A 25791-nucleotide genomic window follows, 5' to 3' on the forward strand; every position below is an offset into this window, starting at 1 on the left:
GCTTTCACAAGCAAGGTTCAATATTTAAAAAGATAAATTTTATTTAAAAACAGGATACGAAATCTTACTGTCCATGATTTCAAGATCAAGTTGATTGTAGTACAGATTGCTGTGGGCTTTGTTCCCTTCTATTTTCTTCTTTGTTTAGGCTCATTTTTTTGTTTCGTACTCAGTAGTTACAATATCCAGTAAAGAGAGGTTCTGCAGCTATTCCCCGTCTGTAGAACAGATAAAGTATGAACGATTGATGTAATTCAACTCCATCATAAAGAACTCAGTTTAAGTCAAAATCACCAACCAGAGCATTAATTAATGAAAAAGACTGTTACAGTGGTTCAAGATGGATTTAAAAGTTCAAATATCTGTTCTCCACAGAGGTATAATTACCTTACAAAAATCAGTGATTTAATTACCGGCTATACATTTCTATTTATAGAAAAAAAATCACCCCCGCGCCTTTGTGTCCTAGCTTTAAAAATGTCTTACCTGACCATTCTGCAGCGGTGAACTGTTAGTCTGTTGTAGGCATCCTCTAGATCTTTGATGCCCTTGGGACTCCAGAGTCTCTCACCAATGGCACTTGCCCGAGGCCTGAAAATTAAACCACATGTTCATCAAAGCAATTTAAATTCACGTTTACTTAAATATTTATCTATGCTTGGGAAAATTTCTAGTGTTTCCCTACTTGGAGGGAGGAGGAAAAATAAGGGACTTTAATTTTTAATTCAAATGTTACTACTTAAATTCCATACCATAATCTTGGAGTGAGGTTAGTTGCATCCACGTATTCTCCCCATAGACACGCTTCTCCACCAATAACAAGTTTTTTCTGTTCTTGAGAACCTACATTAAAATCATTGAATTGATGTAAATCAAGTAGTTGCTCAAAGCAAATGAAGGCAATTTGTGTAGTCAACAGAAACTTGACACCAAAAAAGGGTAGCAAACTTTATTCCCACATTTTGACTTTCAATTTTACAAAAACTTATTTGGGTTCCAGGGTTCCAGAACCATTGTTCCCTAGTGACTGTCACTTTAACAGTAATTAGGACTTTCTGAATCTCAGAAAATACTTTGTCAAGAAAGTTATGTCAATTCCTAATAGGCCTATAGTTTTGAAATACTTTTTAACACTAACATCCTTTTTCTTGAAGGAAATTTTGTGAAACCTGGTGGATAAAGTAGAACCGTTCTTAAGGAAGAGGGTCTGAGCCTAAAGCTCCACCATTCTCCAACAGCCTGAAATCCATGGAACTGGAGTATAGACTTCCTTGTGTCTTACAATGGAAAGGCCCATCAAAAGAGGATATGATACAAGGTTAATGCAGTCAAGGGGCTTTAAAATGTAGGGTGTAAATATAGGGTGTTATAAGGGCGCCTGGGTGGCTCAGGTCATGATCCCAGGGTCCTGGGATCGAGCCCCGCATCAGGCTCTGCGGGAAGCCTACTTCTCCCTCTCCTGCTCGTGTTCCTTCTCTCGCTGTGTCTGTCAAATAAATAAAATCTTAAAAAAAAAAAAAAAAACTAAAGAAATCTAGTTTTGTCTTTCACAAAGTTTAAAATGTACTGGGGCCTTTTTTTTCTAAGTAAACAAATAGTTTTCTTCCCTATCTCCCACCGGGATATTACTGACTATATACTACTGACTATATACTAACGAATCAATGTAATGATGGGTGCTTCACTTACCATCAAAATCAAGAGGGTCCACTGTATAGTACTTTCTCCAATCTTGTCCGTAACTAATCCAATCTAAGTACCAAGGAGCAGAAAGGATCACAGGGAAGCCAGCTGCTGTGACCTGAGTTTGTTCTTCATCATACTTTTCATTTTTCCATACTTGAACAACTGTGCCTGGCTGAAGCTATGTATGATGAGGTCCAACAATTAAAAATGAAATTAAAAAAGTCATTGTAGCTAGGAACTTGACTTCCGAAGATTCTTGAAAAAACATACATTTTCCCCTTCAGAGTTAGTACTGAGTGTTACTGGTTGTAGGGCCTTAAAATTAGAAGTTTCATCAGCCTTAAGGTTGGATATTTAGCTTCTGCCTATATACAACACCATATATTGGGATAACGAACTAAGGCTTTATTCCCATTTGTACCACACTACTGTTGTTCTTGCTTTGGAACTCTGAGGCTGTCACTAACCCTTCTGGAAAGATCATACTAGTAGCTGGATTTGAAATTGTCAGTCACCTGAGGGAAAATAAAAAGCATATACACTGACAGTTTAAAACTACCTTTGTAGCAATAAAGACTCATTCATTCTTGTTTGTTCTGCCCTTATGAAAAAAGAACTTCAGAGTACTCTGATATGTGACAAATGGTGGTGGGAGGGAGGTGGTACTAGTCTCAGTCTACAGCTACTGCCTAATCAAAGTTTAAACTCAAAGGTAAGCTAATTCCCCATCATGTTGGCAACAACTTTATTAGGGTTCCTTCCTTCCAAGATGTTAAGTCTCTCATATCAGAATCAAATGCAGTCTTCATACTTCTTACCTTCGCGTGATCATCAAAAACCTCTTGCCAGACTATGGCTCCCTTGTTGATAGTTGAAACAATACCCAAAAGCCTACCGTTGGGGGGAAAAAAGTTTATTTCAGAGCACAAGCTTAACCATGTGTTTAACGCATGAACCTCTTCTATAAAGGACTGCAGTGTTGGGAGCTGCCTTTCACTACAGCACCGCTTTATAGCAGCACCTGCTACAGTTGGGTCGTGACCCAGTGTGGTTCCTTCTTTCCAGCACATGGTTCAGAATGTCACACAGCAGAGGGGTTTAGAAGTTATTTGCTGAATGAACATGCTAAGCATGTCCCAAAGTGGGGAAGACATGGCAACTCACAGGGTAGTGTACAAACCACAATCTCTGGTAATTGCATGGGTATCTTCGAATAAACTGTAATTTAGCCTGTGATGTCAATTACATAGCATTCAACAACTGCTGACAGTCAGTCCACAAATATTTCCCGGTATTTAGACAATGCCAGGTATTCTACAGGATTAGAAAATTAGAATGTACCACACAAAAAGCAAAACAAGAAAAGGCTAGAATCTGACCTTCCTTAATTCAAGATTTGGCAAACTACAGCCTACAGCCTGTTTTTGTATGGCTCGTTAGCTAAGAATGGTTTTCACACTTGTAAATATTGTTTAAAAAAAACAAGAATACTATGCAACCAGGGGCCCATGAAGCCTAAAATATTTACTATCTGGCCCTTTAAAGAAAACGTTTACTTATCGCTAGTATAGGACAGTGCCATTCGGTCCAAGTCTGCAACGATGATCCAGCTATTGAATACTTGAATGGGGCTGATGTGACAAACTGAATTGACAGTTTTCTTCCTTTTAAATACAGCCACATGCAGCTGTGGCTATCATACTGGACGTCACAGATCTCAAGTAAAAGAAATGTTCCTGGAGTTGACCAAAGGGCATGAATTTCACAAGCTGGACAGTGATAAAAACCTCACAGAAAAGCCAGGGCTTGGAACTGAATCCTTTGGGCAGGGAGTGCTACCCTTCAACACTTACTGCAAGTCTTAGTCATCATTTCATTGCTTTAAAAAAAGCAGTGGATATTGCTTCCTTTTGATGATTTTTTTCACTGACACTTTGTACAACAAAGTATATAATATCTGCACTTTGACAAGGAGTGGAGAGAAAATGAAAAAAACAGTACTAAATAGCTAAACCTTTTAGAAAAGGCACAGATGAAATAAAAATAAAAGTAGGCTTACAGGTAACTTACTTTTGAATATATAAAGATTCTAGTCTTTTAAAATCTTTGCCAAAGCCTTTCCGCTTCATGAAATCTGTGACTTCTGGGTTGGACTCCCTTCAACAAAAACAGTGATTAGAAGTTTGATAAACTCATTGTCTTTAAAGCAGCATATATTCCTAACTTCGTTTGTGCAGATTTAGAACTATTAAAGTGTGTAGGGAGAAAATGAGCCTAAAAAACTTTACTATGAGTTCTCCTAGTTTTCCACTGCAAATAATTTTTTCCCAGAAGCTGGTTTCTCCTGAAAATGGCTTTCCCTCTCTCATGCTTCTCTCCTCTAAGGCTACTGGCAGAGGATTTTTATTTGAAAAAACCTCCCCCACTTAATCACTGCCTTTTCCCTAAAGCTGCTCTTGTTCACTGTAGTTTTTTTCAATCTCCACTATCTTCCACATCTTGATTCTCCTTCCTAAAAGCTTGTACTCTCGAGTTCTGTTGCTAACTTAAAACCTTGCAAGCAGACAGCTTTCCCCCAGTCTTCCCTTTTCACGTGGAGACCTCTAATACCTCCTTCAAATGCAATGGTTAAAAAATAAGGATTTTAAAGAATTGTCATACCAACAAGTAAATTCCACTTCATCTCCTCCCAAGTGAACGAAGTGATCTGGAAACACCGTACTAACTTCTTTGAAAAACTGAGACAGGAAGCAGTAAGTTGAATTCAGAATAGGGTTTATAGGTCCAAAGGTCCCAGACTGCTTAGGTCCATTGTAACATGGAGTCAGGAGGTTTTTCTGACCTGGAAGAAGTATTTTAATCACAAAGACAGACGTGGATTTGCATGTGATTATACTACTTTCTTTTGTTGAAGCTGTAAGACAATTTATATAGAAAAAACTAAGCACATTTACTAAGAGTCACTATGGTGACTTCTTCCAAGTAAGATATTGTTTCTTGAATCCTATCCCCTACACCTCTTTTTTCCCTTTCCTCTACTCTATTTTATCTACTTCAAATATCTCAAATATTAGTAACTCCCAAATCTTCAGCTCACCCAGACCATTTTTCTTGATCTTCAATCCATATTCCAAATTCCCTGTTCAACACAATTAGATATCCCAGGGCACTTCAAATACCATCTAACAAAAACCAAATTCTCTGTTCAGTAAGTTCCTTCAGTAGCGCCTCCTGATTACTGTTTTCTGGTAAGGGTGCTACTGTTCTCCTCTGTAACTTTTCCTCCTTCTCCCACAGTTGATCAGTTGCCAAGTTCTCTGGATCCTATATCCAGAATGTCTCTCAGTTCTGTACATTATTTTCCATTTCCATTATCACCATTCTGGTCTAGGACTTCAGTTTCTTTCCCCTTCCAATCTGTCATCGCTTCCTCACGTAGGTTTTCCTGAAGCGTGGTCCCCATCATGTGATGCTTCTTCCCTGTAACTTTCAGTGGTTTCCATGTGTCCTGATGGAGCCCACATCGCTCACCCAAGGCCCTTTACATTGTACTTCGGCACATTCCCCAACATTGTCCAAGTCTACCCTGGTCATACTGGACAACTATAAATGCCAGCTGCTGTGCTGTGTGCTTCACATTCATTACTTAACACTCAAGACAATTACATGATAGTTACTACATTGTAGAGATGGGGAAACTGAGATGAGACATTCTGTAACTTGTTCAAGGCCACTCAGTTTATAAAAGGCAGAAACAAGCTTCAAACCCAGGTAGTGTGGCTCCACGGCCAGTTCTGAAGCAGCTCGTAGTGCTTCCCGCCCTTTGCTGCGCTCCACTCCCAGCCGATGCCGTGCCTGTTACTCCCTTTACCGGTTTTCATCTCTCAAAAGCGTTTTAAGTGTTCTTCTCATCCATGAAACCATTTCTTAAATTGACTTAGCATGCTCTACTTGTAATTTTTCTTTTAGCCCTTGTTTTTATACTTTGGGCAGTGCTTAGCATAGTAACTTGCTCACAATAATTGACTCAGTTCCACCTGTCAATAGTGCTGCCTCGGTGCAAACCACGATTAAGAACAAAATGAATAAACACCTGATCATAAAAGATGGAGGAACTCAGGTACTCACTCTTTGCAACTTAAAAAAGACACTCCTTACCTTTTCCCCAAGACTGTGTATGTCCAGGACTATCAAATTCTGGTATGACTCGAATCCCTCGTAATCGGGCATATTCTATCACCGTACGGACATCATTTGGTGTATACACATGAGACAAAGAATAGCTTCCCTATAAAAGCCATATTTATTAAAAAGTTTGGCATGTATTTGTCTAGGACACTGTTAACAGTTCTGTTTGTACACTGGTAATGCATAGGTGATTTTTCTAGTATCACAATGTATTAAATAGTCCTATGTGATGTTGGAGGATTTTTTTTTTAATTTTTCTTAATCTCCACATTTTTATTTATTCATTCATTCATTCCTTAGTAAGCTCTGCACCCTATGTGGGGCTCGAACTCACAACCCCAAGATCACAAATCACATGCTCTACTCACTGAGCCAGCATGACGTCCCTGGAGGACTCACTTAAAATTATTTGTTTACCATATCTTATTAGTAAGCTCTCAGCACATTGTGGGTTAATTCCTGATTTACAAATAGATCTATCTCAACTAGCTCCTCTTGTTTCAGGAACATCTACCATCATGTAACCATACAACAAAATAGAAATAAAATGTTTGACTCCAAAGTCAAGCCTGTGAAAACTCTGAGTACATTGTTCTTGTCAGTTTTAGAATAAAAATTCACACACTATTACAAAACTGAGCTGTCGCCTTTCAAAGTCATTTTAATCACTATCAGCGTTAAAAATATCCCCAGACATGCTGTGATAAGTGATTTGTTTTCTGGGGTTTTTTTTTTTTTTAAGATTACCCTCAATCCCTTTATAGGTCACTTGAAAAATTAGTATGGGTTGTAACTAAAGATAAAGGTCAATTAAAGGTGTTACTGTAGCATATTTCTCAAGGTATAAATAAATATTACATATAAGCTATATCTAAATTTATATATAAATATAAATGCTCAATTCCTAAAAAGTTTGGTCCCGTGACCCCCATCAAATTTATATCTAAGCAAGATCAGATCTAACTACTCAATTATAATAAATATAGGAGACAAAAGAACATATTAATTGACAGTATGGGGATGCAAACAGCAAAACCCAGGCTTTGGGAACTAGGAAAATGATGTAGTTTTAACAAAAACAAATTACCAAAAAAAAAAAAAAAAAAAAGGTAAATGGGCAGGGATGATCACCTATGTATCAAAAGACAATGGATATACTAACTGACCACTATGTATGGAACTCATTTGTATCCCATTGCAGGTAAGATTTTTTTCATTAAGAAAAGGTAAAGGCACTTGGGGAAATTTAAGTAACGATTGGCTAGCTGGATTGTTAATTTTTCAGCTGCAATAACATGGAGTTTTTTTTGTTTTTAACAAAAAAAGATCTTTTTACAAATGAGATATGCTGTCGGGGATTTTTGTGAAAAATAATGGTGGCAAGGGAGGGTGAGCATAGGTGATACAAGACTGGCCAAGTACTGATTACTGAAGCTGGGTGGCAAGGACATAGAAGTCATTATACTACTTCTGCATATGTTTGAGATTTTGTGTAATAAAAAGTAAAGCAAAAGCAAACAAGAACAGAGGAGTGTCGCTAACATTTCAACCTGTACTACGTCATAACATTGGAGAAAGCTGGAGATTGTGGACAGAGGACTAAATTTAGAGTCCTGGTTTTGTCCCTTCCTAACTGCAACTTTGGATGAGGAGGTCAGTAACTGTCTCTGTATTTACAGGGGGATTAAACGAGATGACATGAGGCTTGCTTCCACCTCCGCTGTTCCATAATACAGTTAATCTGAACACTTCTGAGACAGCCATTTATTTTTTAAGGAGCTCTCATCTCTAAAATTCTCTATGTAGTTTTTCAGAGAAAAAGTCATTTATAGAATCCAACACAATTCCAGGCTACATGATAAAAATACTCAACCTTTTAGTAGTTACGAGTGCTTCAGGTCTCCTATATTCATTAAAGTTTTTAAAATTTTATTTGTGTAACTACTAGAGATTATTTATATTTACAGTAACTTAATTATAAAAACAGTTTTTATGGATCTAAATTGCTAAGCCACAGCTTATTAAAATAAGTTTTTAAACCACAAACATATAACTTTTATACTTTAATTCTATCCATAAGAAACATTTAAGCTAAAAACTTCTGAAGAAACCATACATTCTTGAAGACCGATCACAGTAACATCAGTTACTCACTTTGTTGCTTAACTCGGGAAAAGCAACGCTCTGGTAAGGGAAAGACTGGTCATCAACCATGTGCCAGTGGAGGACATTAAACTTATTAAAAGCCATGGCATCCTGCAAGCAAACATGTTAAAAAATCATATATAATACACAGATACAATACATACACAATCCAATTTATCTATATTCAGGATCATTTCCAACATGTCCACTTCCTTTTAAATTTTTCAGCAAAGCACGAATGCGAAAGAAGTATAAATTATTTATCTCACATACTTCATGTGGCATGTCCCTTTTAAAAAAGCCTATTCAGCATTTGTATTTATTCTAAACAAGGAGCTAGAACTTTGTTCTATGAGAAGGTAGCAATCTTCTAAATTCCAAGTATTTAGGAGTTGGCCAAGAATGGAAAATAGTTCTTAGCTGCTATCATGTTTGGGAATAGGGGTATAGAAGTACCAGGACTTATAATCCCCACAGAAAAAGTCATTTACAGAATTCAACACAATTTTGAGATTTGAGTGCCATCCCTTCCTTTAGAAATGTAAGAAACCTGGTAAAAATGCAGTATTCTCAGAAATTCTCAGGGAAATCAGTATCAATTTTATGTATATTCTGGAGGAATAAACAATATCTATATGAAATATAAGCAGATTATTTGAAAAAGATAAAAAAAACAGTAAGAGGCGGAGATTGGTTTGCCCTACCAGAGGATTCAAACTTAAAGAAGCTGCCCTTCTCCTCCACCAGGACTGAAAGGATTTGCTGATTCATTTAAGGGCATTATGCGAAGAAGTTTTTTTAGTGGATAACGGCAAGATTTTTACCATCAGAGGAGGGAGTTCCTCAGTAAAGACCCGGGGCTTGCAAACTTGTCTCATAAAGGGCCCTGAAGTGAGCATCTTGGTTTTGTGAGTTAACCCGGGTTCCGTCACCATCGGTCCCGCCGATGGAGAGCCACACACAGTGTAAACAAATGCACGTGGCTGTATTCCAGGACAGCTTCTTAGCAAAGACTGGTGACAAACTGGATTTGGTCCTTGGGCTCTAGTGTGCCAACCCCTGATATTGATAAGAGACAGAATTAGATAAAGATGTGGGGGTCAGGTAGAAGACAGGGTAGGAAGATCCCAAGTTCACCTGGTCCCACTGACACACCAAGATAACAGTTACATGTGGACAACTAACACTGAAGGCTGGCAGAACTGACCTTCCACGGTCAATCATAGAGAGAAGGCCACATCAAACAGAGCAGTGGAGAACTGGTTAGGAACTAAAGCCTTGGCAAGACCTAACCGCAAGCAGGGGGGACTCAGATGCACAGAGAAGTAGACCCCACACCAGGGACCCCAGATACTGGGGACCTGCACTGGGAGGATGAGTCTCTATTAACATCTGGCTTTGAAAACCAGTGGGACTTTTTAAAAATCATTGGGCTTAACTCCAAGAGCCAGAGAGCAATTGGGAACTAAGTCTCTGCCCTTAAAAAGCAAGAATAAATAACCACCAGGGGCACCTGAGTGGCTCAGTCGTTAAGCGTCTGCCTTAGGCTCAGGTCATGATCCCAGGGTCCTAGGATCAAGCCCCGCACCAGGCTCCCTCCTTCTCCCTCTCCCTCTGTCTGCTGCTACCCCTGCTTGTGCTCTCTCGCTGTCAAATAAATACAATCTTTAAAAAAATAAATAAAATAACCACCAGACACAGCAACAAAGTAGCAGCTTGAAAAAAGCCTGGGGTATACTAAAGGAGATTTATTTACTGATCTCGGTGCACTGGAAGGGCAGGGATCTTTAGGAGGCTTCTCTAAGAATCAAAGTGCTGGCAAGAACCATGTATTTCTCTTCTTCTCCCCCAGCCTAGATAGGTGGACACCTAACGCTTCACCCATCTTGCTAGCACCACATGCCCTGCCCCATTCAGCCCACTAGCCTTGGCAAGTGTCCCTCCCAAGTGACTCCTGCCATGTGGAGAGGAGGAGGATAACCCCATCTACCAGCACACCTGCAGTGGAGAAATCCAGCAGAGGACATCTGTCATCGTCCCGGCAGTTAACATTACTAGTAATGGAATAAATAAGGCATTGTACCACCTGATATGCATGGAGAAGAACATAGCATCACTTCTGTCTTACGCCTGCCCAAAATTCGTGACCTGAAATCTCATCATTTAGAAAACAGACAGGCTGAGCGTATTCTACAAAGTAACTGAGCTATACTCTTCAAAAATGTCATGGTTTTGAAAGACAAGGAAAGATAAATGGTACCAAATTACAGGTAGCTAAAGAGACATGACAAATAAATCCAACACCTGATCCCGGATTGGATGCTGAACTTACAAAGGACCTGATTCGAACAACTGATGAAAGACAAATGAGGACTGTAAAGTAGATGATCACATGATGTCAATTTCCTGATTTTTGATGGTTGTACCGTAGTTACTGAGGTAAGTAGTTTTAGGAAATGAAAATGGAAATAGTAAGGGGCGTGGGGGCATCTCATGCGCAACTTGCTTATGGTTTAGGAACACACTTTTATTTTTATTATTTTTTTAAGGTTTTATTTAAGAGACACAGCAAGAGAAGGAACACAAGCAGGGGGAGCAGCAGAGGGAGAAGCAGGCTTCCCGCTGAGCAGGGAGCCCGATATGGGGCTCGATCCCAGGACCCTGGGATCATGACCTGAGCCGAAGGCAGACGCTTAACGACTGAGCCACCCAGGCGCCCCTAGGAACACATTTTTAAATAGAGGGGGAGAATAAGGCAAATGTTCAATTTTGAAACTGGGATGTCTGGGTAAACAGTCTATGGGGGTTCTTTGCACTCTTACAGCTTTTCTTTGGGTTGGAAGTTACTTCAAAATAAAAAGAAAAAAACTTCTAAAGTTAGAGAACTTAAAACCACCTGTATTGGCCCAAGAAGATAAACTGATAAATCAAACAGACTTAGAGTTCAGAAAGTGACTCGTGTATTTACAGGGCTTTAGTATTTGCTGCTCACGGCACTGGGAGCAGCGGGGAGATCACAGATTGCTCGAAACTGCTGTGGGGAGTACAGGCTAGGCATTGGGAAAAATACAGTATCTGTCATCTAGAACACCCTGAAGGAAATTCTAACTGAATCAAGAGTTCAGTAGGAAAAAGTAGAATTTTTTTTAAAAGATTTTATTTATTTGTCAGAGAGACAGAGAGCACGCAAGCACACAAGCAGGGGGAGTGGCAGGTAGAAGGAGAAGCAGGCTCCCCACTGAGCAGGGAGCCCGATGTGGGACTTGATCCCAGAACCCTGGGATCATGACGTGAGCTGAAGGCAGACGCTTAACCCACTGAGCCACCCGGGCATCCCTAACATTTTATTTTTTGAAGTAATCTCTACACCCAACGTTGGCGCTTGAACCCAAAACCCTGAGATCAAGAGTCACATGCTCTACCAACTGAGCCAGCCAGATGCCCTGAAAAAGTATATTAAGAGAAAATTTGAGAGGTCATATTTATATTTATATCCTTGTTCTGGAGTCCTTTCTTAGCTCACTTCCTAAGGCCAAAAATAATAAAGGATTAGATTGAAAGCTCTTACACTACATATAAAATGATTTATACTTCTACAAAAAAAGACACTATAGTTCAAAAAACACATCTAGAAAACTTCACAACAATATACAATGTATAAGTATATAAAAAGCAAATACCAAAGTACCACTGACACACATATAAACAAATGTAACACTGAAGAGCTCTTAAGTCAGCAAGGAATCAACATTCCAAAAGAAAAAATGGACACTGAAAATAAATTTGTAGCTTACAATATAAAAAAATACAAACAGCCAATAAATAAAAGAGGCTTGTATTCACTAAAAAATCACAGAAGTGCAAATTAAAACACGGAGATATACTTTACAACCAGATTAGCAAACAATATGGCAAAAGTGTGCCCCCCCCCCGTTGGCCAAGCATCCACTTGTATGACCCCTCTAAAAGGCAATCTGACAGTACATACCAATTTAAGATGTCCCCCAAGATAAAATGTATCCTTAAGCCCAGAAATTGACTTGCAAGAATTTATACTCAGGAAATAATCCTGACAAGTATGCAAATATAAGAATATGTACTCTACAGTACTGTTTGTGATAAATTAACCTGGATGTCCATCAGCATGAGAATGGTTAAATTCACATCATGGTATATAATATATAATATTCACCTCTTTAAAAAGATGGTACAGACCTTATAATGCTTTCATAAAAAGATGTCCATAACAAGTTTTTCTGAGGTAGCAAAAGTGCAATTCCATTTAAGTTTTAAGTTTTTAAAAGAGTCATGTCATATGTGTTAATACATTCATTTTTAAGCGTAAGATGAGATAAATGGGACATAGAAATTTCTATCAACCTCTGGTAAATGCAATTATGGGATTACTACCTATGCACATCTACATCTATGTTCCAACTTTTTACACTAAGCATTTCTTTCTTTTTTTTTTTTTTTTTTTAAGATTTTTTATTTATTTATTTGAGAGAGAGAGAGCACATGAGAGGGGGAGGGCCAGAGGGAGAAGCAGACTCCCCGCTGAGCGGGGAGCCTGATGCGGGACTCGATCCTGGGACTCCAGGATCATGACCTGAGCCGAAGGCAGTCGCTTAACCAACTGAGCCACCCAGGCGCCCAAGCATTTCTTTCTTTCATAAAGTGATAATAAGGTCTTTTGGAGAAAAAAATTGAGGGCATTAATGCAAATGCAAAAATCACTTTTTAATAAGAGGCTCTGTTCATTAAGGGATCAAGTGAAGGTGCAGAAAAACATACGAGGAAAACCTCCATACCCCTACAAACTGGTAGTGATAGTGGGAATGAACCAATAAAAAGTGGACAGGAATAAACAGTTCCTGTCAACCTCAGCCCCAGCTCCCACCATCTGAAGTCCATATTCCTTTGGAACATTTCCCTAGGGATAAAGCAGCTTCCAGCCTCCTTTCTATGCCACTTTACATAAATTAAATGGAGGTCACAACATTCAAGGACACTAACTTTCTCGGTTGAGGAAACAGACTTTCCAAGGGAGGGAGGAAAGAAAGCTCAGTGCTTTACTATATGACAGACAACCCCCCATGATCCAACTTACACAACCGTGTCAAGAACCCACGTAAAGTAACACCATAAAAGGACAAAGCTTCAGCACAGAAAATGGGGAAAATAAAATAATCACCTACCAGAGTTTTAAGAATACTCTTAACGGGCAGGAAGTGTCTAGCTGTATCAATTAAAATTCCTCTGTGCGGAAACCTTGGAGAATCAATAATGTTGGACTCATTGATGGTGAACTAGAAAACAAAGTCAAAGTGATTGATTTTTAGAATTTTCTCTTGACTTGAGCTCAGTGAAGACTTGTATCTATGCAAGTGCTGCATAAAAGATTTAGAACAAGAAAGTGTGAAATTTACATTTACCAGAGAAGTGAAACATTTGTAAAGAACAAACGTTCAAGAAGCAATAAACACCTAAAAACTTTACATTTTTCTTGTAGTAACTCAACAATTTTTAGTAACATAATAATCATACTTACAGTCCCATAAGAATCTTGGTAAATTAATTGGCTAAAGGTCTCTAAACCTAGAAAGAATAAAATTTCTAATTTATTGCATGAATTTATATAACAAATTGATAAATAAAAGTACTATGCAAACGTACACCCATGACCAGAAAAGGCAAATAAAACTAAATATAATGTTATACCTATAGCCTCTAACATATTTTCTAAAGTCAAAGCTCAGTTTTTAAAAAAAATTCCTGTTGCCATCTCATCAAAATGCTTTATTTACTTCACTGTACCCACACACTGGGTTTTGTTTGAACGATAACATAAAAATGAGTAGTGATTTAATACAACAAAATATTAGTTACTTAATTTATAGCATTATAAAGAAGAATTTTTATGATAAAATATAGTAACTTCAGAAGGTACGTAAAGTTTTTTTTTTTTTTTTTAAAGATTTTATTTATTTATTTGAGAGAGAGAGAATGAGAGCGAGCGAGTACATGAGAGGGGGGAGGGTCAGAGGGAGAAGCAGACTCCCTGCCGAGCAGGGAGCCCGATGCGGGACTCGATCCAGGGACTCCAGGATCATGACCTGAGCCGAAGGCAGTCGCTTAACCAACTGAGCCACCCAGGCGCCCCAGAAGGTACGTAAAGTTAACAGAGGAGGAAAAAGGTTCAAAACCACCACGAAGCTATAAACAAGAGCCCAAGTTAAGACTTAAAATGTTTTACTCATAGCTGCAAAGACTATCTCCTGAACATTTTTCACTCAAGTGGACTGTTTCCTTAATATACTATATTACAGGCCAATTCCTCTAACTGCCCTTGACTTTACCGTAATTTTTTTCTTAAAAGATTTTTATTTTTAATGGATCTCTATATCCAACATGGGGCTCGAACCCACAACCCCAAAATCAAGAGTCACGTGCTCTACCGACTGAGCCAGCCAGGCACCCCAACTTTACCTTAATTAATCATTCTGGCTGACAGGGAAAATTTTAACCTAATAGTTCAAAATCAGAAAGGAAAGAGGACACATAACTGATACCACAGAAATAAAAAGGATGATCAGAAACAACTATGTACAATTATAAGCCAACAGATTTGACAACCTAGAAGAAATGGATAAAATCCAAGAAACATACATCCTACTAAAACTGAATCATGAAGAAAAAAAAACTGAAAAGACTGCTTACTAGTAAGGAGACTGAACCATTAATCCAAAACCTCTTGACAGACAAAAGTCCAGGACCAGGCTTCAGAGGTGAATTCTACCAAACATTCAAAGAAGAATTAACACCAATTCTTCTCAAACTTTTCCAAAAAAAACAAACAAAAACAAAAACAAACAAAGAAACAAACCAGAAGAGGAGGCAATACTTTCAAACTCATTTTACAAGGCCGGCATTACCCCGATACCAAAAACAGGTAAGAAAAGAAAAAAGAAAATTATTGGCCAATATCCCTGATGAACATAAATACAAAAATCCTCAACAAAGGGGGGGGCGCCTGGGTTAACACTCAACCTGAATCAAATCCAAGTCCACCTTTATTTTTAATTACTATAACTTTAGTTAGCTCACATTAAAAAAAATTATTCTCCTTTTTTTAAACCCTACTATTTGGAAGTCAGTAGAACAGTATCTCATCAAATTAGAGGAAGTAAAAGAAGCTTTTGAACAGGAAAAATAAATGTCCCAATACCTAAACTCTGATCCAACTCTGAAATTCAGAAAAAGCTTTTATGGTTTCTCTCTGCCAATTGCCTCCAACCCCTTTAGGTAGGTATATCATTAACACTGTTTCTGTAAATGTGGTTATGTTTGTGAATCTACAGGAATTTAAAATGGTGGAAGGGCACTCTCCCTTTTCCCACCATTGTGGTGCATGTAGTTGACTGCACCTCACCATGTCTTCTCACAAGACTTTCAGGATCAAGTGATTCCTGGCCAAGAAACCAAAGCAGGATCAACGCATTCCCCAATGGGTTCAGATGAAAACTGGTAATAAAATCAGAAACAACCCCAAGAGGAGACACTGGAGAAGAACCAAGAAGACTGTGTAAGGAGTCACATCTGAGATGGCACACAGTTATTTACACTGTATCGAGGTCACTAGCGTCTCACCCTATCAAGCTGAAAACTTCACCACTAGTTGGAGGATATGTTTTATTGGGAAAACATTCTCTTTGTTTCTATGCTTCTGCATTAGTAGGTTCAGTAACAGATCTGAGACATTCTGTTTGTAAGTAAACAAATTTTTTAAAGAGAGGGGGAGAGATACTTGCTCTTGAAGGTGACAAGAAATGACAGTGAAACAAACTGGAACGAAATGCCCTACTCAGAGCAGGCTGAGCCATTTATAGCTCTGTCAACATTACAGTCCCAAGAGCATGAACGAATTACATTCATATATAAATACGGTAACGCTCAAGCATTTTTCAAAAAGTCAAACAATCTTTCTCCCATGCTCTAAGCATATGTGTATGATGGAAATAATTTTGGAAATACCCGACAAACCATCTGTAAAGGATCTAAGGAAGCGAACTTTTGCTGTGTTTGATCTCCCAAAGCACCAAATGGAAATATTTCTTTACTAGAAAATAACAATCCAACTCCATATAACTTACCTCGTAATACTCCCCAAACTCTGTTGGCCTTAAGAAAAGCCACTGGTCCTTCCACAGCTAAAGTATCTGCATTTGGGGGGGAAAAAGTTTGTTAATCCCTCAATGACACACAACGTATTTCTTAAACATATAATTGATATTTCTGGACCATTCCTTTCTCCGGAGCTCCAGGCTTATTTCTCCCAACTCCTCCTGTACATCTCCACAGAGATAACCTGTGGATTCCTGTTACCCCACGCGCCCAAAGCTGAGCTCCTCCCGCTTCCCTGCTCCACGCTCTCCGGGCCTGTCCCCCGTGCGCCTCAGCTCTGCGGGGCACAGCAGTGCCCTCCAACCAGGACAGTTGCTCAAGTCAAGAATCTGGGTGTCCTCTCCAAAATTCCTCATTTTCCCCTTCAGGTGCGTTATTCTCTCCACTGCCCCTCAAGAGAGTAGGTTCCTACTTCAGCTAGGATTTTAAATCCAAAGGGCAAACATTCCTCAGTTCCCTAATTCCTCGTGAAGCCTCGAGCAGCATTCAAATCTCCCACTCCACCTAAGGCCAGAGGTTCTCCCTACTCTTTCTCTTCTACTTCTGTGCTTCTCTACTTGCCTTGCACCCACCTTCCCCCACTATCATCCTAAATCTGCCTTAAGATTCACCTCCTAACTCACTTTAGCTAAACTGAGCTTTGTTCCATTCAATAAAAAGTTCATACCCATCCATAACGGGGCTCCAGGTGGCTGCTTCTGGGCAAAGGGGGGATGCTGATCTTCCGATCTTTTTTTTTTTTTTTTCAAGATTTATTCATTTGAGAGAGAATGAGATAGAGAGCATGAGAGGGAGGAGGATCAGAGGGAGAAGCAGACTCCCCGCCGAGCAGGGAGCCCGACGTGGGACTCGATCCCGGGACTCCAGGATCACGACCTGAGCCGAAGGCAGTCGCCCAACCAACTGAGCCACCCAGGCGCCCTGATCTTCCGATCTTTTAAATCACACTCTGCGGGCGCCTGGGTGGCTCAGTTGGTTAAGCGACTGCCTTCGGCTCAGGTCATGATCCTGGAGTCCCAGGATCGAGTCCCGCATCGGGCTACCTGCTCAGCAGGGAGTCTGCTTCTCCCTCTGACCCTCCCCTCTCTTGTGCTCTTTCTCACTCTCTCTCTCAAATAAATAAATAAAATCTTAAAAAAAAAAAAAAAAAATCACACTCTGCCTAAGGCTGCACCAAGAGTCATTTTAGACTTTTGGAGAGGTTTAGAGCGGAGACAGCCACAGATAAAGTAAGGCACCAGACAGAGCAGGGAGACGGGAAGCTAGTGGTGTGACAGACGCGCGGGCCCTGCTGCAGCGAAGACACTCGAGGGCCGCAGGTTAAGGACTCGTATCCTATCTGAATCACACCACCGCCCCTCCACCACCGCTGCCCATACTGGGTCCCAACCGCAGGCTGTAGGGAGGGAAAGGAGCTGTATCAACAGCCATGATTCATGTGACACTCTCAGGTGACAGTCTTCTGACGAGGCAGCCCTCTCCATGAGAAGACCACAGTGCTGAGTTAGCGAAAGGCCAGGCTAAGCCAGGGATTGCTGTTTTGAGTACAATCTAATCATGTTTCCTCTCCATCTCTATCAAGTTCTTAGCCACTGGACTCACTGGTTACTGTTACTGTTGAAAAACATTTTGTTTTTAAAGATTTTATTCACCTATTTGACCTAGCGAGCGAGCGCACAAGCAGGGGGAGCTGCAGGCAGAGGCGCCCTAAAAACATTTTTAAATGCATCACAGTTTTGAGATCTCCCAGAAATAGTTGTAACACAAAGAATCACCTAAACACATTAACATGTTGCACGGACTCGATGCTCATTATCTTCCAGGAGCTGATGATCTTTTTTTTTTTTTTTTAAGATTTTATTTATTTATTTGACAGAGACACAGCGAGAGAGGGAACACAAGCAGGGGGATGGGAGAGGGAGAAGCAGGCTTCCCGCTGAGCAGGGAGCCCGATGCGGGGCTCGATCCCAGGACCCTGGGACCATGACCTGAGCGGAAGGCAGACGCTTAACGACTGAGCCACCCACATGCCCCAGGAGCTTATGATCTTAACAAGGGTTCTGATTCAACTCAATGCAAAACCCACAAAGAGCAGTTAAAAGGAGGTTTTGTTTTCTAAACATATGGACACCTAAGCTGTAGAATTTCAATTTTTATTTAAAAACCACATTATTGGTGTTAACAATGATTACCCTCCCCGATGTGGGATGGGAGTGGTATTTTCAGTTATCCCTTTCTGCACTTTCTGCACTGTAACTACTTTGTCTTCAAGAGTGTACATACAAATGACATCAATATAGGATACTTTAAAAAAACAGATGGGGTGCTTGGGTGGCTCAGTCAGTTAAGCATCTGCCTTCGGCTCAGGTCATGATCCCGGGGTCCTGGGATCGAGCCCCGCATCTGGCTCCCTGCACCTCGGGCAGCCTGCTTCTCCCTCTGCCTGTCTCTTATGAATAAATAAAATCTTTAAAAATAAATAAAAATAAAATTGATAAGGCTAACATCGCCTTTGAGATGCCCACTCAATTCCCTCTATTTTGGTCAGAAAAAAACACCTACCAGACCTTCCCCTGGGCATTTACATACACGTACTATAACGAATGTAGTCCTGTTGTATGTGTGTGTCCCTGTGTGTGTGTACTGATACACAAATGGTACCCTACTTCTTACACAGCGTTCCTGTGTCCACCTCAGCAGTTTATCTCTGCAAGATGTCCAGGCTGTTCGTTCACTCTGCCTCTTTATTCTTCGCTATTGTATAGTATTCTTCAGTGCAGACTGATAAGACATATGCAGTCATTCTTGTACTGATGAGCATGTGGTTTTGTTTGTAACTCTTCACTATTACAGGTAAGTTGCATCGAACATCCTTGTTATATGTAATTAATTCTCTACAGTAGGAACTAGTTCATTTCTGGTTCAGAGGGCATATTCTCCCTTTTAATACATAATGCTGTAGCACTTGTCACTTCCTCCGACATTTTCTCACACTTTAGAACAGTTGATATCATTTCCATCTGTGTTCATTTTCTCATCATCATCTTCATCAACTAGTTCAAAACTTTAGTTTGTCCTTCAACCAAAAAATTTCACCATCACCTTGTCCTAAGAAGCCTCCTTTTCAGAACAAAGAAGGTTTGCAAAGCCGAACGGATGACAAGCTATATACCTCTCCACTTTCAAAACACGTCCATTTTCTGGAATTTACGATAGGTCATCAGTGTTGCTAACAGACAGCAAAGATTCCTTGGCCAGTTAACGACCACTTCCATCTCAAGTGAGACTGCAAAACCTAATTCATGAAGTGTCTGAGTGCCGTCGACTGAAATCACATGTCTGATGGTGGCAGATAATCCTGTTTCTCTTCTAAGAACAGCCAGAGAACTGAAGAGAAACGAACTTACTTTTCAGAGATGTATGATTAAGAGATCTGATCTATGCTCGGAGGATGAAGAGGTGAACCTGTCTGTAGAGCAGTCTGGGGACACAGGAGTCACTCCCCTCTATCTTTACAGCCCGCTCACCCATCTGCTCTGTCCGCACTTATCTAGCACCTACGTCCTCACATTGCTCCCCTTGGTTCCTTGCTGTAATTCCACATTCTTCCCAGTCAGTAGGCCCTACAAAAACGGCCTGCACAATTGTTTCCTTCCAAAACAATTTGGGAAAAGCCCAAACATTTTAGGCAACAAAAATATCATATAGCTAAATGGTGATTGTATTGTAAAATGAAATCGCTGCACCCCACTCCCCGTTCTGCATTATGTGTGTGTCAAATTAGATTATGAATAGAGATCATGGATATAAGCACAGATTTATCTTCAAAATAAAAGAAACTACCTAGATGTCCAAAAATAAGGAATTAGCCAAGTTACGTTACTGCACTAAGAATGATGTCACAGAAAAATACTTAATACATGTTTATAATGTTAGGCCAAAAAGCAGAATACAAAAGCCACATGGACAGAATTACCCCATTTTCATGTCATTTTTATATGTTCATACTTATATCTATGTATAATATTTAAACATATTACTCTACAAAAACAACACATCCGAAATAATAGTGAATATCTGAGCTCTGCGGTTAGGAATGATTTCTTTCCTCCACTTATTGTAAAGACTTTCTACAATGACTGTGTATTACTTTCATCATCAGACTTCAATGATAATTTTACAAGTAACACTTAATAACTCACTGACCAAGAACTCAGAATAGTTCATGGCCCAGAACCTTCTGTGGCACCTAAGTCCCTAACGAGCAGCTTAGAACACGATACACTCACATTGCACAGGTACTCACAGGACTCATCCGAAGTGATACTGGGGTAAAGATCACACTCCGATTCAAGGCCAACTGAGACGAGAAGTTGCTTTAGCTCTACTGCATTATTACGTTTAGCAGGGCCGCGCTGTGACTTGCTGAAATCAAAAATACACTCATGGTATCTGTGTGAGAAATAAATGCAAACAAATTTTTAAAGCACTGTAGCCAAATTTTAGATACATACGTGGCAGTGGACATTGCAGCTGACTCCTCCCACCCATGCTACCCAGTATTGGTCCAATTAGAGGCTCTCACCCCAAGCTGCACATTACAATTTCTGGGGGGAGCTTTCTGAAAATACTGATGTCCAGACCATCAGAATTAGAATCTCTGAAAGTGGGATACGGGCATGGGAACTTTAGAAGTTACCCCCACACTTCCAAGTGCCTCATATGAAGCTGCTGTTTAGAACCAGTAGTAATCAAACCAGTCATGGTAATCCCATCACTCTTCAGGTATGCAAGCCAATTATAACTAGCGACGGAGGTGGGGCATCAGGGATGGTGGTGGCAGGAAGTTTCCTACACTAAGTGCGCACCGAGAGTCCCTTTTCTTAGTATGTGATGCTGGACCAGTTGCAGCCATACTAAAGGTGGCAGAGATAGATAGCACAGATAAAAAGAGTATGGATTTCCTAATGATACTGTTGAGCCCCTTAGTCAACTAGAATCCTGACTTTGGATTTCCTCAAGTGTGAGATAATAGGTGTTCTTATTGCTTAAGCATGACTGAGTCAGAGTTCCTCTTATCTTCAGATACTACAAAAGTATCTGAGCTAAGACACCCCCCCCCCCCCCAAGAAAGGTCACGGAATTCTCGACAGGGCCTTGAAAATTTACCTTCTGCTGATACCCAAATGCCAGAAAAAGGGGATATTAAAACAGCATTTAAAAGTACTCAAAGACCAGATAAGCTTCAAAGCAGTTAACATTTTGCAGATTTGGTAAGCCAGCGGTTCTATATGCTACTTATGTGTAAGAACGTCTGGCGTGTTTCCAGAAAAGTTAGGAGAGGTAGGTAAGTTCCAATGAGTTTGGAAGCATGTGCAAGTTAACCAGTGAGAGAGTGGAATGGATGAAGGTGCAGAGAGCCCTCTCCATGGGAAAACCTCGGCAGATGCAGAAGCAAATTAAGATCACTGAACTGTAAACTTAGAAATGGTCAAGATGGGGGCGCCTGGGTGGCTCAGTTGGTTAAGCGACTGCCTTCGGCTCAGGTCATGATCCTGGAGTCCTGGGATCGAGTCCCACATCGGGCTCCCTGCTCGGCGGGGGGTCTGCTTCTCCTTCTGACCCTCTTCCCTCTCGTGCTCTCTGTCTCTCATTCTCTCTCTCTCAAATAAATAAATAAAATCTTTAAAAAAAAAAAAATGGTCAAGATGGTCCATTTTATCTGCTGTGTATTTTACCACACTTAAATTTTTTAACAAAGGAAATTCAAGTTGCCAGCCGCTCTGAGATCTGAGTTAGGCGCTGGCTTGTCCCAAACACGGAGAACCTTGGTCCTGGATATTAAAACTCTAACAGAAAACTCCAAGGGTTCTAAAGCAGTGCTGTCCAAGGGTTAATTTTGCTTTTCAGGAACTGAGGGAGTGCAGCTATTTGTGTGAGGCGAACGTGATAACCGCTACACTACGGAAACGGGTGGGAGTGCAGCTATTTGAACATCGAAAACAAACAAGTGACTAGCGTGCGATAGACCTCGTTCTACAAGTTGAGGACTGAACTCTCTGCTTCCAAAATGCATACTATTTCAACGTGCGGTTTGCGATATAAGCTGGGCACTGCAAAGACCGGAGACTCTGGTTCCGAACAATCTAGGGCCTACATTGTGTGTGCTCCCAACTACCTAGGCCCTTTGGAATATCCCCATCATCTCTACATTCTGCCAACCACATTGCACTTTTACTCTGAAATAGATACTGACCCTCCTGAGTTCGTAGAACGCTCACCTGAATGCCTTCAAGTCTTAGCCATAAGGGCTAATGTTTTATAACCTGCTTCCTAACAATGTAGGGTATAATTAACAACAGCTGCCTCACACCGGACATGAATTAGTTAGGCCAACTCCAGATAATCACCTGCACTGCCTCGAAATGCCTAGCCTTTTTTTTTTTAAGATTTTATTTATTCATTTGAGACACAGAGATACAGATAGATAGATAGATAGAGAGAGAGAGAGAGAGAGAGAGAGAATGAGCAGGGAGAGAGGCAGAGGGAGAGGGAGAAGCAGGCTCCCCGCTGAGCCAGGAGCCCGATGCAGGGCTCGATCCCAGGACCCTGGGATCATGACCCAAGCCGAAGGCAGACGCTTAACCATCTGAGCCACCCAGGTGCCCCGCCTAGCCTTGTTTTTAAACCATCTCACAGCTGACTCAAGTCCTGGTTATACAACCATTGTCAAGGTGTCTTCCGTGCTTTCTTGCCACACTCCTACTAGTCACTTCAAGCATATTACCAAATCCTTTTCTACTAACAGTATGGCACAGAAGGAAAATACAGTTTTACAAACTGAGTCCCAAAGCAAACATGGTAAGCATGTTTGCTTCTTAAAAGATTTCCTAGCCATGATCTTCCTCTAAGATGACCTTCATGTACTTCTTCCTCCCCAATATCCCCAATATCCCCAGGCAAACAACCACCTTGGCTTTACTCCTTCACACTGACTCTAGCCATTCTGACCGGTTTAGCAGATTCAGTACCAAAGGCTCATTAGAGTATGCGTCTAAAATGAGGGTAACAAGATCCACTTAGCTGTAGAAGAGTGAAGAAAAAGAAGCCACCCAGGGCCTCTTAAGTCTGAGCTTATGCTCCAGGCCTATCTGGGGCCAGCAGGTGTTAAGCTAGTTTTGCATTTTTTTCCCCACCAGGTGTCCGCTGTCCTGCAGACAAAATTAAGCTACGATGCCCACTGGACACAGACAAACATCCGGGGGAATAAAGTGGCAGTGCAGCTAGCACCAAATGACACTCCTCTCCTGCACTACCAAGCCTTCCGGAGCGTCCAGCCTACCCGGGTCTCACAGTGAGGCGACACGACGGGCACGCCGAAACACCTCCCCAAGAGCAATCCGGCTTGTATTTGGTGGGGTGAGCAGAGCCAGGCTGTGGGCTGCCTCGTTACACAATTCACCCTGTCGGTGGCCAAAGGGGTTCCAGACATGGAAATGTGGGGTGCTCCAGAACTAAACAGGATGCTACGAGAGCAAGCACATGACCAGCCTGCCGGGAAATGCAAAGCAGATACCGCGGTGCACGGATCACATCTAAGTAATTAGATGAAAACATCCAACATTTCGTATGAAACAGATTTTGGGAGTTTTGGGCAATGCTCCAACCTGAGGACCTTCTGCTTTCTGACCTGTTACCAGATTTGGCCAGTGCGGTGGGGAGGTGGCCTACAAACGGCAACCCACCGTGGGAAGCCTGGTCCCAAGCTTTAAGCACTCATCTTTTTCCTAGAATTCCCTTCAAAAAAGAAGCCGCTACCCCCCCCCACCCCCTCCATCCGCCCTACTCTCCCCTCCAAGGCGAACATGGCCACAGATTCCGAACAGCCTACCCCCTCCCCTCAGTATCCTGCACGCAAACCAGGGTTCTCGAGCGCCCACACTGTCCCTTAGGAGGGAGGAGGGGGAAGGGAAGAGCTTGGGTGTCAGTCCGTGTTTGTCCGAGCCGGCTCTCCCATCTTCTAGACCTGGCCGGGTCGGGGCTGTTTCCTCGCCTGAGCAATGGGGATAAGAGCGCGCGCGCCCCGCTTCGCCCCCCGCGCCCGCACAGCACCCCGGGGCCGCCCCGCCTCCGCCCGGCCGCGCGCAGGGGACTCTCACCGCCGGAACGCTTCTTGCAGGAGGGAGCAGGAGGGGCCGGCGGTGGACGAGGGGTCGTAGTAAATGGAGAAGTTCTCGCGGGAGAGGCTCAGCAGGCGCGGAGACGTCTTCACCGAGAGCGGCATAGGCCACAGGGTCGGGCCCGGCGCGGCGAAGAAGCGCGGGGCCAGCGCCGCCAACAGCGCCAGCAGCGCCGGCAGCCCCAGCCCGCGGTGCTCCATGGCCTCCCGGCTGTTCGCTCGGCCCAGGTCTGCCCCAGCCGCAGCCTCGACACCTGACCTCCCGGCCGACCGCGAGGAGGAAGCGCCGAGCGCGTGGGTGGGGGAGTCAGCTGACAGCGCGCCCAGCCCGGGGCCGCTGGGGCCGCCCCCGCCGCCCGCCCCGCTCCGCCCCCGCCGCCCCGCCCCTTCCCGGCCGCTCCGGGCCCTCCGCGGAGACCGGTGCTGGCCGCCGGCCCGCCGCGACCCGAGGGCTGGCCCCGGGTGACGTTGGAAACGCGGCTCGGGGCGCAGCCGGCCTCGGCTCCTGACGCGGGGGTTTAGCTGGCTTGCTCCCAAGCCCAGACTGTCCTCTGACGGTAGCTCAGCTTGAACTGAAGCCTCCTGTCCGAGCTCCCCGGGGCAGAGTTTGGAACAGGTGGGAGGATAAAGATTCTGCAGATTTTCCGTGAGAGACTGTCTTGGCGCAGGACTTCTGGACACTTCGGAAGGACACCATGGACCCAGTTAATTAGGCAGATGATACAAGGAGGCAGTATATTTTAATGAGGGATTAATATTGCCAGACTATAATTTTCGAAAACATTAAAAACATGACAATTACAAAATAGAAAAATGTATCAAATATTTTATTCACCTCATTAGACAATTATTAAATAAGTCAGGTTCAAAGACAATTTCATAAAGCAATGTTAGAATAAGATTGCTAAATAGTTTTAAAATTGGGAAATGTGCTACAATGACTCAGCCCTAAGTATCTTACTGAACCAGGAAACTCACATCCTCAGAAAAAAAAAAAAAAGGAAAGAAAGCAATAAATTCCATTTATAATGAATTCCTGAGAGCAACTTAAATATTTATTGTGGCAGGCCTCTCTATATATTTGGAGATTAAACAGCAGATCTAGAAGCAAGCAGAAACTGTCATTAGATCCTATGTGGCAGGAATTCAAATGTCCTCTCTTTCTCCCCCTCCCCCCTCCCCTTCCGTCGCTCCTCTCCATATATACCTCTATTTTTCAACTCAGTTTTTCTCCACATTGGCTTCATTCTCAGGCTCTTCATGATAGCTCTCTTCTTGGGTAGCAAGAACAACGCCTCAAGGAAACTTAGGTCCCCCACTCATCCCTATCAGTCCTGATAAAGGATCCCAATTGAAAAGTTTGATGTCACATCCACCCCTAAGGCAGACCGAGTTAAGTCACATGACCG

General features: G+C 41.9%; 2 protein-coding genes across 6 annotated transcripts in view; one reads left to right on the plus strand and one right to left on the minus strand.

Annotated features, from left to right (window-relative positions):
* GFM2 (GTP dependent ribosome recycling factor mitochondrial 2) overlaps positions 1-1530 on the plus strand; it is a 59668-nt gene extending 58138 nt beyond the window's left edge. For 3 of the 5 annotated variants that reach the window (XM_078067184.1, XM_078067185.1, XM_078067186.1), the window contains one exon: positions 1155-1530. The gene's annotated coding sequence lies outside the window, so the exon portion shown is untranslated. The remainder of the gene's footprint in view (positions 1-1154) is intronic. The other 2 variants (XM_078067188.1, XM_078067187.1) reach the window with 1 other exon arrangement.
* On the minus strand, positions 17-24701 carry HEXB (hexosaminidase subunit beta). The gene is made up of 14 exons (XM_078067189.1): positions 24363-24701; positions 20510-20655; positions 16173-16238; positions 13571-13617; positions 13218-13328; positions 8029-8130; positions 5845-5974; positions 4348-4528; positions 3757-3843; positions 2505-2577; positions 1690-1864; positions 753-843; positions 487-591; positions 17-218 (listed from the first exon to the last, which is right to left on the minus strand). Exons 1-14 carry the CDS (start codon positions 24581-24583, stop codon positions 170-172), a joined length of 1584 nt encoding a protein of 527 aa, XP_077923315.1. The 5' UTR covers positions 24584-24701; the 3' UTR covers positions 17-169.
* Between the last annotated feature and the right edge of the window lie 1090 nt (positions 24702-25791).

This window comes from Halichoerus grypus, chromosome 2, assembly GCF_964656455.1.
Source record: "Halichoerus grypus chromosome 2, mHalGry1.hap1.1, whole genome shotgun sequence".
NCBI lineage: Eukaryota > Metazoa > Chordata > Mammalia > Carnivora > Phocidae > Halichoerus > Halichoerus grypus.

Coding starts and splice junctions, on each gene's coding strand:
- HEXB (XM_078067189.1), bottom strand. CDS start 24,583: ATGGAGCACCGCGGGCTGGGGCTGCCGGCGCTGCTGGCGCTGTTGGCG. Junction 4,529..5,844: donor TACACAGTCTTGGGGAAAAG/GTAAGGAGTGTC, acceptor TACTTCTTCCAG/GTCAGAAAAACCTCCTGACT. Junction 3,844..4,347: donor GAAGTGGAATTTACTTGTTG/GTATGACAATTC, acceptor TTTTTGTTGAAG/GGAGTCCAACCCAGAAGTCA.